The 16,779-nt window shown below is 36.1% G+C and overlaps 2 protein-coding genes across 5 annotated transcripts; one reads left to right on the forward strand and one right to left on the reverse strand.

The window, feature by feature from the left end:
• The first annotated feature begins 8,269 nt into the window (after nucleotides 1-8,269).
• LOC132187176 (NAD(P)-binding Rossmann-fold superfamily protein) lies at nucleotides 8,270-12,867 on the forward strand. 3 transcript variants are annotated; one of them, XM_059601392.2, is made up of 9 exons: nucleotides 8,270-8,475; nucleotides 8,586-8,669; nucleotides 8,758-8,816; nucleotides 9,431-9,526; nucleotides 9,657-9,734; nucleotides 10,545-10,607; nucleotides 10,703-10,876; nucleotides 11,860-11,955; nucleotides 12,466-12,867. In XM_059601392.2, the coding sequence occupies exons 1-9, from the start codon at nucleotides 8,304-8,306 to the stop codon at nucleotides 12,547-12,549; spliced, it is 906 nt and encodes a 301-aa protein (XP_059457375.2). In that variant the 5' UTR covers nucleotides 8,270-8,303; the 3' UTR covers nucleotides 12,550-12,867. The 3 variants fall into 3 exon arrangements, with proteins under 3 accessions (XP_059457375.2, XP_059457376.2, XP_059457377.2); XM_059601393.2 differs by having other exon boundaries at nucleotides 10,545-10,589; XM_059601394.2 differs by lacking the exon at nucleotides 12,466-12,867 and having other exon boundaries at nucleotides 11,865-11,951.
• Nucleotides 12,868-14,571: 1,704 nt separating this feature from the next.
• Nucleotides 14,572-16,325, reverse strand: LOC132187231 (protein ELF4-LIKE 4). 2 transcript variants are annotated; one of them, XM_088517494.1, is made up of 3 exons: nucleotides 16,218-16,325; nucleotides 15,994-16,130; nucleotides 14,572-15,160 (listed from the first exon to the last, which is right to left on the reverse strand). In XM_088517494.1, the coding sequence occupies exon 3, from the start codon at nucleotides 15,115-15,117 to the stop codon at nucleotides 14,773-14,775; it is 345 nt and encodes a 114-aa protein (XP_088373620.1). In that variant the 5' UTR covers nucleotides 15,118-15,160; nucleotides 15,994-16,130; nucleotides 16,218-16,325; the 3' UTR covers nucleotides 14,572-14,772. The 2 variants fall into 2 exon arrangements, with proteins under 2 accessions (XP_088373620.1, XP_059457454.1); XM_059601471.2 differs by lacking the exon at nucleotides 16,218-16,325 and having other exon boundaries at nucleotides 15,994-16,211.
• Nucleotides 16,326-16,779: the final 454 nt, after the last annotated feature.

The raw sequence follows: 16,779 nt of genomic DNA on the forward strand, positions 1-16,779 counted from the left end.
CTCAAATGATTTCTAGATCCATTCAGATCATTTTGAACGGATTTAATCTTAGCAATTAACACATGATTTTCAAATTTAAGAGTATTGCAAATAGCATGTGAATCACTCAAAGTTTTCAACAAATTATCCCTTTCAAGTTCAAGATTCTTAACATTCTTAACAATTTTCAAGTTAGTATTTCTAAGCATAGAAATTTTTTCTATCAAGTCGTTAAATGAGTTTTGAAGATCACTAACCCCTTTTGATTCGTTATCAGGTGCAGACTGAAAATCTGATTGATTAGAATCATCATAATCATCAGAAGTAACAAAAGCCACATAATTAGGAGTTTCTTCCTCATCAGTGTCACTTAAGGTAATATTGAAAGCTTTTTGATCTCTTGGCTTATTACTCTTGAGGTTAGCACAATCCTTGCACACATGACCATAGGCAGAGCACTCATAACATTTTGGACCACATGGGTCTCTTTCATTTCTATCCTGAGTACTCTCTTTTTGTTTTCCAAATCTCTTGGAAATTCTATGTTCATTCTTAAAATACCTTCTAGCTATAAAAGCAAGTTCTTCATCACCTGGTGATTCCTCATCAGATAACTTATCAGAGTTTTTCCTAAGAGTTCTAAGAGCAAGATCCTTATTTTTCTTAGGTTGAGACAAAGAAGACTCATAAGTCTGAACAGTACCAACTAACTCTTCTATCTTCATGGTATTAAGATCAGTGCATGACTCAATAGAAGTTACCTTGATTCTGAATCTTTCAGGGAGCGATCTCATAACCTTTCTAACTACCATAATGTCAGAAACTTTATTTCCTAGATTTATCATGGAATTTCTAATTTCACTAAGTTTACCAAAGAAATCATTAAACATCTCATCCTCTAACATTTTAATTTCCTCAAACTGAAAAACTAACATTTGAAGTTTTGAAGCTTTAACAAGATTAGTTCCTTCATAAGTAGTTTCAAGGATCTCCCATGCATCTTTGGCACTATCACAATTTGAAATTCTAGAGAACTCAATTTGTAAAATTTCCAACCATAGAGCATTCATAGCTTTATCATTTTTCATACGAGTTTGTTTTTCAACATTAGACCATTCGGTTGTCGACTTATCTGGAGCGTTAAATCCAGATTCACTGACAGACCAAACGCCTATTGATTTTAAGAAAAATCTCATACGGAACTTCCAATAGCCATAATTTGATCCATTAAAATCAGGCACAATGTTAAGTGTTTGAGACATCTTAAACAAAAAACAAAGATCACACTTAGGAATTTAATCCTTCACGGAGTGAACCCTCTCTGATACCAATTGAAATACGCTTAACAGATAAATATCACACAATATCACAGTTTATGCGGAATTAACAGATATTTAAATCTAACCAAACATCATAAAAAACAAGTAAAATCAAACACAATGATTTTGGTGATGAAGATGAAACCCTTTAGAAAACAATTTAAAAGTAAAACCTTTCCAGGGCAACCAAACCCCGGAAATCACTATCAAAAAATTATCCAGAGATTACAGACACTAAGAACACTTATAAACCGATGTAAGTCCATGACTCTGTAAGATCGACTAGCGTCCAACTTGTCTCCTTGCTCACAACATTCTTCAACGTGATTCTCCTTTATCGGATCCTTCCAATTAACTTCAATTAAGCACAATAAAACAAATACAAAATCCTTTACGAGGAATAATCAGGCTTACAACAATCGAACATTCAAATACAGCCTCTCAAGAATTCTAGGGTTCTAAAATTCGTACATCTCTCTTCTATAAAGTTGTATTTATATCACATACAACACCCTAGACCTGGGCCCACTTAAAAACACTTTTTGGGCGTAAAACTTAAGGGCTGTCTGGACAAGGGAGCTTGCTGTTCGGACAGGGTCCTTGCGAGCAATCAAAATAGGCTTGCTGAAATTGGTGTTCGGACAGGCTGCTAGGCTGTCTGGACACCCACTACAGAGGGTGAAAATCAGCAATCTGGAAATTCTGTCCGTCCTTGAGCAACAGCTTCAATCAATGAGCGTTTGTGGTCTGATTGAGCTGAAACTTTGTAGGGATGTTCATGACACGTGAATCCTCATTGTGAATGGTGGAGATTGGATTCTGAGCATTCTATATCAGTGTTTGAGCCCATGGACAGTAGCCTTTGCATTTTGGAACTAAATTAAGCCAACAAAAACTAACATGTTAGAGCGGGAATTCAGCTTAACTGTTTACAGTAAAAAAGTAAGTATAACTACTTACTGAGAATGATACTATTTTAGTAAGTATAACTACTTTCTGAGACTGATATTATTTTATAAAGCTTTCGAAGTATGATTATTACTTGAGCTTGAATATTTTATGAATAACATGATTATATGCTTTCAATTATTTTTACATGTATTGAATTAAGTTGGGAAATGAAAGGAGATGACTATGAGAACAAAAGAATAATTTTAAGAGACATGTTATTGCATATTGTTGAACATTGAGAATAAGAAATTAACTAAATATGAAGTAAGAAGGTTTTTCTATGTTAACGGTGGGAGCCGAAGGAGCCTCTCAGGTTAAATAAGAAGCCTTTTGTCTTCCTAGAGTTGATTGTAAAATTATAAGGTGTTCTTTTGTTAACGGTGGAAGCCGAAAGAGCCTTCCAAGTTAAAATAAGAAGCCAAGTGCTAACCGAGGAGCCGAAAGTGTCTCCAGATAGCCGTAAACGAAAGGTTCAAGTCCTTTAGAAAGCCGTAGAGGCTAGAGATTGCATTGCATACATTGAATAATGTGATTTATTTGTTTTACCTTTTTATATTTATATGCATATTCATTTTATGAGATGCAAGTAAAATGCATATATGTATAAAAATAAAGTCATATGTCTAGAAAAGATAAATGGATTTTATTACAAAATAAGTCTACATTGCTTATCCTGTCAGCTATGGATTATAAAAAAATGAATCTGTCTGGAACACCTAACGTAGCTGTTATTATAATCACCATGTTAGAGATACTCTCGAAAAAGATGGCTCATTTTTGAAAATGTCTATAATTCTTATACCTATTGGGACCGTGGACTCATTAATCCGCCTATGTAAATGTGGTAACACCACAATTACACCATATTTACATAGATGTTGATGTAGATGTAGAAGAGGGTGAAGATGATCCATATGCCTACCTAGGTTATTATGGATAAGGTTTTCTGGTGCCTTAGTTTATTGTAGAATATCACGAAGATATCTATCTTTTGAAATGTATATATAGTTAGACATGTACTAGGTACTTTTGGTGTACAGTTACTTAGGTGTTGTTTGAGACACTTTTTACTAGTGTGTTTTCTTATTATGTAAAGTACAATGTAAAAATCTATTTAATATAGAAGTCTTGTTATTAGCTTTGATGTGTTTTGTAAAGGTTATATAAGAAAACAAATAATTTATTCCGCTACAAGATTTATAATCTCTGATGATATTGAGGAAGAGATAGTAGTGCTTAGTGGGAATTGGAGATTTCCACTTTCGCCTTTCTTTAACTAAAGTCGGGGGCACTACAAATTTTCACCCACCCAGCCACTCTTGTACAACGAGCGGTGATAGATGTGGAAGATTTTAAATCTACAAATATTTTTTAGGCCAAAGATTCCAACGCCCCACTGGTGAGCCCTAGCCCTGGGTTGGTACAAACTAAACTGGTTTCCAGCAGTTTGCAAGAGTCTGGGACTGGTGGGGATGGGCGTGGTGGTGCGTGATGCAGCTAGGAAGGTTGTAGCGGCAAGGTGTGCGGCAGCAAGGGGTTATTTTGATCCAAGTGCCGCTGAAGCTTGGGCGGGAATACAGGCTCTATGTCTAGGGAAAGACCTCAATCTCTCTCATATCCAAATGGAAGGGGATGCACAAACTATCGTGGAAGCTGTTAACTCGGAGGAGCAAAATTAGAGCAAAATAGGACATCTTGTGGAGGACATGAAGAAAGGGTTGAAAAATTTTCCGAGTGGCAAGTAATTTACGTGAGTTGAGTGGCCAATAGTGCGGCTCATACACTTGCTCGGTTGGCAGCCACAACAGGTTTAGGGAGATTATGGATGGGGATCACCCTTGATTGTACTTGTGAGATTATTCTGGTGGAGCAAATTGCACTACCAGTTGATTGATTTATTATAATGAAACAAGATTTCTATTCAAAAAAAAAAAACCTTACCTTCATAAAATCATTTGCATGCAATATATTCCTCCGCACATAGGTTGGCATGTGTTCCAAAGAAGACTCAAGGAAGTTCCATTGTGGGCAATATTTCTTTTTAAAAATCTGTGTAACCAAGGTATCTGACCTTTAGATCAAATGTTACCCTTGTTTAGCCAAAATAACTTATTAAAGCACTCAAATTCTCTAAAAAAACCCCAAGCCACCTATTGATTTTGAACACTACAATTTTGTTGAGCTCATCCATATAATTTTTTATTCATTATTCTTATGTCCCCACAAAAAATGCAGCATCAATGAATTAATTTCTCAACACAATGATTTTGGCACCTAGAATATACTCATACTATAAGTTGAGATAGCTTGGATTATCTGTAATGCCCCGAAAAATCACCAACTTTTAAAAGATTAATAATTTTCTCAAAGCACGACAAAACACTTTCATAAAACACATTCTTCAAAGGTTTTATAGCCCAATAACATAAACCCCTTATGAGTAAACCATTTCCTTGAAATAACCAAAATCCAACTTTCTGGCCGAACGTTCGCTAGAGGACCACCCGAGTGTTCGCCCTTAACCTTAGTGCCAGCGTTTGCTAGGGGGACCACCACCACTAGGTAATACCCCAAACGTACGCTTGAACCCTTTGAACCATTTTGCAATAGTACCCAAACATTTGCACCATAAATACTGAACGTTCACTACCACTTTGAAAAGCAATTTTAATCTATTATCCACTTTTTCCTAAGAAGGCACGCCTTCCACCCTCTATATAAGCCCCTCATTCGATCCTCAGCCTCTCCTTACACCAGAAAACCCTAACCCTAGGGTGAGAATTGACTTTGAGAGAGAAGGAGGAGGTCTTGGTGGATTTTGCCATGATCAAGGTAATTTATTGTCCATTTTCATAGCCTTCATGTTGTTCTTGTGTTTTATTATGTATTCTAAGTTTAAAGATGCTTTGATAAGGTTCTGTACCCATTTCTTTAAAAAAAAAAAAAGCTTTAAACACACATTTGATGTGTTAAGTTACTTGATGTTATGTTGTCTTACGTTGCATGTGTCTATTAGGAGCCTAGGATGAGATGTACCACACCCTTGTTTCGAGTTAGAAGTATAAAATCACATTTTGGGCCTTTGGCCAAGAGTCTTCACTCTCTAGCCGAACGCTTGCTCCTGAGCCCAAGCATTTGCCCAGAGAGTAGGGCGTTTACCTAGTAACCCAAATATGTGAGCATAGGGTTTTTAATGGCCCTTTTCATGAGATAAAACCTATTGTGTCACTTGAAGAGTTCTCTAGTACTACGTATAACGACGTGTCGTATTTCGTTATACCAGGGCTTTGTGATGTCGGAGGACTCAAGTGAGCGCATGAGGTAAGTAAACACTTACGACTGCTTTCATTAAAAACGTGTGATATGTCAGCTGACTGAGCACGTGAATGCCATGAGAATATTTACTCTTTTTATGCAATTTGGTAACTATTTTAATGAATTAATTGATAAGATGCATCGTATGACATGGTACACTAGTACGTGCAGTATAATGACCATGAGCTTATTATATTTACTTGATTTATGGTCAAATTGTTGAGTGTGTTATATGGGTCTTGGATCCAATGGTTATTTTGTGACCGGCACATCCATGTTTGAATGGTGAGTCATTACAGGACGTACATCACTAGTAACATGGGTCACCCGAGGTCGGACTCGGTCATACTGCTAGTGTTATGGATGGTAGCGTACAATATTCGGGGTACCGGTATTGTATTACAAGTCCTTTGAGACAACGCAAACCCTGCTAAGAATGGTTAATATCTTGGGTAGACCATATATGATAGTTATAACCTAATACAATGTTACTTTTCTTCATTAAAATATTTAGGTGATTGCCGTTGGGATTACACCCATCATTTATGAATAAAATTATATTTTATGGTGTAATAACATAGACAACACCTCACTTTGAGCGTTTACTCGAAAATGCATGTTTATTTCCCAATCATTAAAATTGGCTCACGACAGATCTAACCGTAGGATTTACTTACTTAGTTTTTAGGCTTATGCGGCTACGGTCATTGTAGGTTTCATACCTAGAGGTTGTTAATTATGCCCAACCTTGAGAAAGAAAGCACATGGCGATGCTTTCAAGATTGTAGTTAGACTTAACTAGAATTATGTGCTCTATTAGAAGGCTTTGTGTTCTTGAGGATAAGGTACGTGTACTTGATGTCTAATAATTATTTCATATTTATCAGGTTCACCTTCTGCTCTTTTACACTCTAATTATGTTAGATGGGTGATCCCTCAGTTAGTTATCAGTTAACTAATATGAAGTGATTGCCAGTAACCCTGTTAGAATGACTAAGGTTATTTTTGGAAGCGTTACATTACCGCCTTGATAAAAATCTCTTTTCTTTCATGTGATAGAAAATTCTCTTTCAACCCATTAAAACATGGCCATATTTAAACGCACGATTTTTTTAATAAAAGTCGGTGCTTATTGATTGAGAACCCTTAGGTTTTTTTTCTTTTTTCCTAAGACCACTTACGTATTAGAAAGAAAGAAGCTCCAATATGTTGTGGTCCACAAGTGTTTAATTAAAGGACATGATTGTCAATTTGCTATCGCCTTCTTCCTAAAACATCACGTCCCATCACTGCATGAATCATTTGCCCCTAATGTCTGATAAGTGAGTGTTGATTGTCCCCTGATCTACGGCCAAGGGTGGGCAACTAGGGCATCAGAGGATTTTCTACCATAGTAAGAAAAAAATTTGAAAGTTGAAGAGGGCATTTGACCCTCTCAAGTCTCAACCCCCCTCCCCTGCCTGTATGATGAAATGTTGGAGCCCGCGAACTCCTAAGACTAACTAACAGTTCAAGAATCTTAAAAACTCCAGATATTCACTGTAAGCATTGTTGATGATCCTCTGACCAATAACTTTTGGAAAAGGGAGAAGTATAATCAATGCTAAGAGCTAACTACATTAGATATTAGATATATTAAGCGAGGAGATGTTTGACAAATCATGGTTTTCTCTCGTAAATGTTCTAAGCGATCCAGTTAATCTCAGTAAAGTCTCTCACAATGAAAGGAGAAGTCATGCAGCAAATTTATAAAGACCCTAGTGGGAAAAATTTTAGCTAAGAAAAACTACATTAATTAAGCTCATTGAATCACACTTTTTCTACAATTTCAGAGTCCTCAATAATTACAAATTAAAATTGAGGCTTTGAAATTCATATCTTTTGTAATATTTTCCAGGCAACCAAACAGAGCCTCAGGACAAGATATCAATTTTTTTTGTTTAGCCAAAAAATAAAAAAAGTCCAGTGTATATTCCCACACTTTCTCGGGAACCAAACAGGAAACAAAGCGAGAAAAATAGTTTCACCCAGAACGTTCTGAGTCCGAGTGGCCCTGATGATAATCTCGGTCCGCATCGGCGTAACCCTGCCTTCGACTCCTTAGTAGTCGTCCTCCGCGAGCTCTCTCGTCAACACCTCATTCAGTTCCGCATCAGCCACAAACTACAGAAACCCAAATCAAAAAAACAACGATTAAGCACCGAGATACTGTCAAACAAAAATAAATAAATAAAACAATAATCTGTTTGGATGCTGAGAAAGCGCCGGAAAGGAAAAGAAAGGAGAGACCCTTTTTGAAGTCCATTTTAGCCCATAGTTTCCGCACCGACAGTTGGTGGCCGAGTATCCTCTTCTCCCCAAAAGCTCATTAGATCCAAGAAAATGCTCAACTCCTGCTTCTCTCTTTTCTTACTTCGTATATTCTTTCTTATTTGGTCTGAGAAATCCTAGAAAGAAAGTGAGAGACGAGCTGGTGATGCCAGAGTATACAAGGGGAGCATGATCTGACGGTCAGTGACCGAGGGTTTACTTTTCCGAGGGTCTTGATTAAAAGGATTAAAAGTCTTTTTTTTTTCTTTTTTTTTTTTCCTGAATGGCATTGTCCGTAAAAATGTTCTTTTTATAGTGGCGTAAAAGGAATTGAGCTAAATAGAGTAGTCTATCTAGCATCTCCTGGTTATCCTATTTTTAGCGGGAAGGAAACGGTTGGGTGAGAGAAAGGGAAGGGTACGTGTATCAATGGCGGGTATTCCTTCAACTCTCTTTCTCAACGCTGGCTCTCTTTTTTGTCACTCTCAAAGCTCATCATGCAGAGCAGTGAATTCCTGCTTCGTCGAAAAGCGTGCTCTCGTTCGTTGCTCGGCCAAGAAGAAAATCGGTTTTATGGATCAAATTCTTGATTATATCGAAGGTACTGTTTGTACGGTGTTCGTTGTTCCAAAATTGTGAATTATTAGAAAAGAGAGTAAATTTAATCATTTACTTAATATAATTAGGACATTAAATTTTGTTTTTTTAAAGGGGGTCCCAAGTTAAGGAAATGGTATGGGGCTCCAGATCTCCCCGCCAAAGATGGATCCGTTGTTGAAGATGATGACCAATCAGGTAGTCTGTGAATGGTGGTTCGTGGGTGTTTTTCTCTATATTCCTTTTAAGATTTGAAAGAATTCTGAATTGTCCATTGAAAAGACAGAGGTAGAAGAAGTCAGGGACGCAGTTTTGGTAACTGACGGAGACAGTGAGATAGGCCAGGTGTGTATTGCTTTTGAATCTTATTTTTTTTTGGCTTTGAAAATTGAATCAATTGTTAAGGGCCTAACCATTGATCTAAAAGCCTTAGGACGGTTGTATATTGATTTGGTTAAACTCTTAGCCCTTAGGATTGCATTTTTAGCACTAACTCGATGGTAGTTCTTTTCTCTTTTGGCGGCTTTACTCAACTGTTAGTATTTAATGACTTAATACTATAATCGTACATAATTGATCTACTTTATAAGTCGCTTTTTCCATGACTCGACCTCATGATGTGATGATGCCTACTCTGATACCAATTATTAAGGGCTTGACTATTTATCCAAAAGCTCTAGGACTATTCGATACTTATTGCAAATATAGTATTTGGATAAATTTATGACGATCAAAATGCCACTTGAAAACTTTAATCTTTTCATATGTATATGGATGTACAAATTTTAATATGTATCCTTGCACCCATATATGGGAAACTGGATTAACTGGCCCAGTCAACATCATTACCTCACAGTCTATGATGGTATGATTGGAGTAGTTTCTTGCTGTTTAGTGTAAAACTCTTAATTGGCTTACAGTTTGTGAATTCTGAGCCTCGGGTTATCTAGCTTATGTAGATGGTAATATTGTCGTTGATTGTGAAAAAAACTCGGGTTAAAGCACTGGTGAAGGATAAGCGGGCTGCACTTGAAGCTTTCGGAACTTATGTTGAGGTGGGTGGATTTTTGAGTTTCAGTAAAATTACTTATAGGTGGTCCTAGTTTCTTGGCAGTAGCTTTTCCTAATATTTCTTTTCAGGTTCATACAAAAAATGTTGATTACAGTTTTTGGTGTTGTATGCAGTCAATGGCTGGAGATGCAAGTAACAAACCATTTCTAAGGAGAGCTCTAAGAGGAGTTCGCACAATAATATGCCCGAATGTATGCATATCTGAATCTAGCTTATTGATTTATATCCTCCATCTTAACTAAAACCATAATCAATAGCAACATGTCTAGACAGACTATAACTATCACACAAAGTTGTAGTATTTCTGAATTTTTGAGGTTCTGTGGCTTGCCAAATGTACACTCTTTTTGACCCTTCTACTGATATGATTTGAATTTGCCGTCGTTATTATCTGTGTGATTCCCGTAATGCCTGTTGTTCCTGTTGTGCTGGTGAGCATGATCTTGTCATTGTAATTGCTTAAGTAAGCTTTCTTGTTGGAAAAGTAAAAGCCATGTTATGGGAAAAAAAAAAAATCCCTTTGGTAAAAATCTGCCAAAACCAAATCTTTAAGGAGGTTGCCAGCTGGCATATACAGATATGCTCACTCACAAAATGATAAGAGTATGAATGTTTGAAATGGATATGAGATGTCCGATGCAATGGTCAGAAAATAATATCAATTGTGCCATGGGCATTGATGTCTAAAGCATGTACTATAAACTGGCATTTAGGCGTTTCCACCACAACAAAAATCAGTCTCCTTGTCGCATGGTTGTAACTTATTTTCTTCATTGACTTGATGTAATTGGTTTGATGTCTTCTTTGAAACTCTAACAATGCAAGCAAAAGCTGTACTGCAAAGTCAAAGAAATTATTATCTTATTTATATTTTCTACAGTTTGATAATGTATAGCTATTTATTTTTAGGTTAATCATCTTTCTCTATTACTTCAGGGCATTCCTATTAGTTAAGGTCCTCTTACCTTTCTACTTAAGAAGAATTTCTAATGTTTCGTCAGGAAGGTTTCTTATCTAATGTTGGGGGCTTGAATGGGGTGCAACATGTAATTTTTTTATCTCAGGTATCTCTCTTCCTCTCATTTGTGCTTCTGTAAGCATGAAACATCACCAATTTAAGTAAATGCATGTTTGTTATTGTGGTTTGATAAGGTTGCAGTTGTCTGCTTATAAAGGTGCTGGTGGCATTCAAGCTCTCATGAAAAGCAATGCAAGAAAATTGGCTGAGCAAGATGAATTGATGCTAATAGCCTCAGGAATCCCTTACACCATCATTAAGGCTGGGTTGTTAGAAAGCACTCCAGGTGGAGGACAAGGTTTTAGCTTTGAAGAGGTATTACTCTTCTTCTTTTACAATGGACAGGACCAAATCAGTGTACGGTGCTCAGTTTCACAGTACTTAAACCACAAAATGTTTGGAAAGGAAATAATATGACTGATTCATACTTCTGCATGATTGTCAACAATACATTGCAGTATGTTTTCCAGTTCCCATACAAACCCAACATTTCTCACAATGCTGTTAATTTCTAGTTTTTGGACTGCGTCACATTTACTTTTTCTTTCAACTGATGATTGTTTAGAAGCACAAGAGTGACTGCCAGTTACTATGTGAAAAAACTTGACCCTGTTTGTTCGAAACTCAATAAATGATGGCAATCAATTTTGTACTAACTTTTTTAAGAGCTCCTGATCTGAAATTCACTTATGAGACAGCTATATGTTGGTCATTGCAATGTGTTTTTTAGCTGTTATACAATTCCTGTCAACTCAAAAAAGAAACCTTTTTTTGTGGGTCATCAGGGAATTGCATGATAGTAATTCAGTCTCTGTAGTGTTAAGATGCCTAGGCTTATTGTTTCCAAAGATCTTTCTAAAGCAAATATAGTCATAACGAAAACTGATTGTAGAGATTGAAATAGCTTCAATATCCTAAAGTATTGAAGTTATTGCAGAATAAGCAATCAGGCAAAACATTCTCATGTTAGATGCAAAGATACTACATCCTTTTCTTCTTTCCCTGGTCTGAATATAGACTCATATTTATGAATGCAAAACATAATTGTTTCTTCTTCGCTTGTTTCTTAAAAGATAAATCATCTTATCAAACTTTTTTTTTTTTCAAAATGATCTCATGGGCTCGTGAAATCTGGATTCTAACTGAAAAAATTTAAGGGATTGACTAGCACATGGAGGATAAGAAAAAAATTTCTTGCAAGATAAAAATAATGAGGTTTTTTTTTTATTTTTTTTATTTTTTTATTTTTTTATTTCTATAGCTGAATATCAAACTTCATTTAATGTTCTTCATGACAGGGTAGTTCTGAAAGGAGAAATCTTAGCAAGGAGGATGCTGCCTTTATTTGTGTGGAAGCTATTGATGCAGTCCCGCAAAGAGGATTCATATTTGAGGTTGGTAACATATATACATCCGAATTCATTGACGGAAACTGATTTGATTGGCCATTTCGTATAAATTTGACAGATGAAACACTCCTCTAAAGTATCAACTGTCTGCCAGACAGCCAAATATGCAACTTCTTAATGATCACATTTATTATCTTGTTGAAGTAGTTGAATTAATCCTGACTAGCATGTTGCGTGAAGTGGACCAACAGCCTTGTCCTTGGTTCTGTCTAACATATACACTTATTTGAAGGAACACCAAAACTACAAATAAAAATGGACTCATTGCTATGAAAAGCAGTCATCACCAAGTTTGTACGCCAAAACAAATAGTTGTAAACTACAGAATAGTTTGAGGATACGAAGTCAATCCATTTCACTTGCATACTAGAGACATTGGGATATTTTCTTGTCCATTACCAAACAACCCCTTAATTCATTTATTTTAACCATGTTATTTTCTTCATTTTCTTGGTAACTGGGTTATCCATTGTTCTCTGCTTTGTATGGCAATAGGTGGCCAATGGAGACGAGAAGGTTTCAGATTGGCAAGAGCGTTTGGCTAGATTGATGGAGAAAGCAGAGCAGCAGCTTCAATAATCACACACAGACGTGCCACCTGTGTAGTTTGAGTTGATTGATTTGCATGAGAAGAAAGGGTTTAGAGAAGTGAGTTTATTTTGCACATGAACTGCATAATCAGTACTGATGGGAAGACTGATGGTATAGAGAAGAACGTAAGAATTAATGATTTAGTGCTAAATTTCTGATTTCATGTGGTTGTCACTTGTCAAAGCCCGACAATATAACAGGCTGCATCACCATTCTTTTCCCCTCTTGTTTTGATAAAGTCATCTTGTCTATGAATGTTTATCACCATTATACAAAATCATAAAATGATATTGTAAGATTTTTTTTCATGTAATTAAGGCTCTATTTGTTTCAGCGTAAAATGATATTTGAAAAACCAATTTTCGTATTTTAGGGTGTTTGGTGCGACGGAAAATATTTTTAATTTGACCAAAAAAACTCTTTAGTTTTCATAAAATGGTTTTATTTTTTAAAATGGTTTTATTTTTGAAAACCGTAAACCATTTTCTGAGTTTGAACATCTCATTCTCAAATCGATAGATCTAGCCAAAAATTCGTCAGGACAAGCAAGAAACTGAGTTTTTTTTTTTCTTTTTCTTTTTCTTTTTCTTTTTATCGTTTAGTTGGGGAAGGGAACAAGAAATCCAACTTTACCTATGGAAACCCATCATTCACATGGGTCTTTCAACCACATCTAGAAAAAGCAAATAAGTGGTTCCAAGAAAAAACACAAAGGAGAAATGAAATCAAAGTTACTGGGTCCACCAACAAAAGTACAATCAAATTGTGTGTTTGGGGGGAGAAAATGTACTGTTAAAAGGCATTTTTACTACATTAAAAACTTGGGAGGATATAAAAAAAGATAAAGAGTACGGAAAATGTAAAAAGAATCTAAATAAAGGACAAGCAAGTTCTACCAAATGCACCTCCTCAAAAATCACTGGGCCCTTCATCATCCTTTCGTCCTTTCAAACTTAACTAAGCTACCACTTCGCTTTATACAATTTCAATAATAGTTCGTTTTCCCATTAAGAATAATAGAATATTCAATACAATACAATGCCATTAAGTAGGACAAAACATTAGTCAAAAGGATACCTATCCACCACATGAGATTCCAAAGTTCTTCTCCATTGCGAAACCGCAAGAACTCTTTGGCACGCTATCTTTAGTCAGTTTGGGTTATTTGGGTTATGCCTGGCAAAGTGAGGGATTTATTTTATTGCTGGTGGTCGGGAGGTCGTGCTCGAAGCGCGGTAGTTTGGAAGATGATTTCTCTATGTCTTATGTAGTGTATATGGATTGAAAGAAATACTAGATGTTTTGAGAATTCTACTAGGACTATAGAGGAGCTGACTCATTTTTTCTTCTTTACTCTTTACTCTTGGACGGCCGCTTGGCTAGCTCCTTTAGTAATTAGTTTTTCTGACTTCCTCTTTCATTTCTCTCCTTCCTAGGCGCTTTCTTTTTATATTTCCCGTGTATATGGGTTGCGCCCATCTGCGCTCTTGTTATATAATACTTTTACTTATCAAAAAAAAAAAACAAAAGTCAAAAAATTCTCAAGGTGTCATTTTAGAATTGTGTTGTTAGTTTCCCATAATGGCATAAGGCTGATGACACTGCAGTGAAAATCACATAAAAATAAGGGTTTGTGACGACGTTGAAGTGAAAATCAGCAGCTGATTTTGTTCATCTCAGTTGTAGGGCAGACAAGTTAAAAGAGAGAGTAAATACCAACCCTCCATGACAATCCTCAATATCAAGAATAGAGGACACTGGATGGAATCTCTTTTGCCAAACATGGGAAAAGAATAAAGTGGGTCATTGAAAGTCCCCATCAAAAGCAGGTCACGGATGAGAAAATAAGAATGAGTAGAAGCTATATGCCCCAAACTTCAACTAATGACATTTTAGCAATCAGACAAAGTATAGATGAATTAACCTGCCAACCAACAATCAAAAAATGAAGCAAAATGAAGAGAGAAATTTAAAACCACCCAGCATTTAATACCCCAAATAATCAGTATAGGCCTCAAACTTGAAGATTTAATGACAGAAGAAGCATGCTTGATTCCATTGAGTTAACAAAAATTACACAGCTAGAATTAAAGCTTTAAAGACATTATAACTAACACAGAAGAGTTACACAATCTCATCATATATCCTTTCCTTGTGGTGTACTAAAAGACTCAATTCTTATTCCACCATGAAAGTTTTTCAGTAAATCAATTACCCGGATCTAATTCTCTTCAGACTGGCTTTTCCATTGGATTTCAAACTCCCACCTGATTCTCCTTCAGATGAAGCTTCCACAGACTTGGTAAAAGAGCTTGAAAGATCGGCATAGACATCAACCACCCTTCTGATATTGTTATTAAGCTCTCTAATCAATCCCACATTTCTGCTCATGTTATCAGGGATCTTCGACTCATGATTCTGGTTGATCTCATTGATTAGCAACCTGTTCTGGTCTAAAATGTCCTGGACTTGCACAAAGTTGTTCTGAAACGTCTGCAAAACCTTGCCATCTACTTCGGTTCCTTTTCCCATGCCCGAAAATATATCACCTTCCATTTAAATTACACCTTAATTCAATCAATCAAAACCAGCGCCAGCCCTGACATGAGAAACAGAAAAGCAGTAAAACAATAAACAAGCTTAAATGATTTTGAAATTGATGGATGCCCATAATTTTTCATTTGCTTTCTGAATAATTTTAAGGGAGAAGCAACATGAGAGAAACCATAACACTTGGAAGTTTTCTCAGGGACTACTGTTTGGTTAGGAAAGTGGAGCATAAGAGGCAGTGAACAAAGTAGAAAAATGGCGACAGGGCATTAGCTTGTGACCTATAAAAGCAGGCCCCTTTTTCCATAAAAAATCAAACTTTTTCTTTCTGTTTGCTCCAAAAAAAACCAATCCCAAGTTTTAATTTTGATTACAGAAGAATCTGAATGAACCCCAAATACCAGTCAGTGCCACACACTTAGAAGAAAAGTGCTCGCACAAGAAAACATAATAAAAGGCAAAGACTAAATTATGTAAAAACTAAATAAATCGCCCCCTTTTTATGCATTGTTTTCTGCAACAAATTCAATTTCCTTTTCGCTGCAGAAAAAAAAAAAAAAAAAAAAAGGGACGAAATTGACACCCAAATGTTCAAATCCCACACTGCAAAACAAGCAATTGTTTACATAGAGATATTATATTTGTCAAAAGTGGGGGGGAAAAAGTGGGTGTTTTGAGAATTGTAAGAAAGATATTTCCATGAAAAATAAATAGGAAAAACAAAACAAAAGCATTGGAATTCACAGAACAAAGAGGGAATTTTTTCTCAACCCAGATAGAGACAAACACAATTCATAAATCCCAATTAAGATAATAGAAATAACAACCATAATGAATGAAAAGAGAGAAAAAATAATGGTCTACACACTCTCTTTCTCTTACCTTGAAAAGATGTAAAATTTCAGGAGGGGGAGGCCAGAGAGAGAATTATGATTAGATGGTGAGAAAGTAAGGATTTTCTCGAGAAATTATATGCGGGAAAGGAATCAAATCTCGGTCTGAGCAGCTGCAAGGAGGCACTGAAATCATGAAAGAAACATAGAGAGGGAGTTAGTGCCAAGATTTGATAGACAAACACAGTACTCTCTCTGAGACATAACACAGACCCTGCAAATGCAATCCAATAAATAACGTCTCTTTCTCCAAGGCTATAGGTTGAAGGAAAAGATACAAGATAACTAGATTTTTCTTTGTCCTCGTCCGGGCCCCTCGTTTACTTCACATCTGCAGCACTTGCGGTTCATTCATTGTCTGACGAGGTAAGATTTGTATGTTGTGCAAAACAGGACATGTTTCCTTTGTGTGTGCGTGGAATCGTGGGTTGGAGACATTCATGGGATTGGGAGGACGAAAGTGGATGGACTTTGGAGATATCCTGGCCATTCATGCGGATTTGAAATATACGACGCCGTGGGATCTACGACTCGGTGTTACTGTTACCAAATTGACCCTGACCATTTTTTTTTCAATGATTTTTAGGATTTAGATTTAGAATAATGTTAAAGTGTAATATCAATTTAATCATTAGTTTTTTTTTAAAAAAAAAAAAATTAATCTTATCGCTTCATTGATATAACAATCAAGTGGGTAAAATGCTCTGTATAATGTCAAAGATATAATTTGAAATATTCATAACTCAAACATTATCTATGACATATACCATAGCCT

This window comes from Corylus avellana, chromosome 6, assembly GCF_965113065.1.
Source record: "Corylus avellana chromosome 6, dhCorAvel1.hap1.2, whole genome shotgun sequence".
Lineage (NCBI taxonomy): Eukaryota > Viridiplantae > Streptophyta > Magnoliopsida > Fagales > Betulaceae > Corylus > Corylus avellana.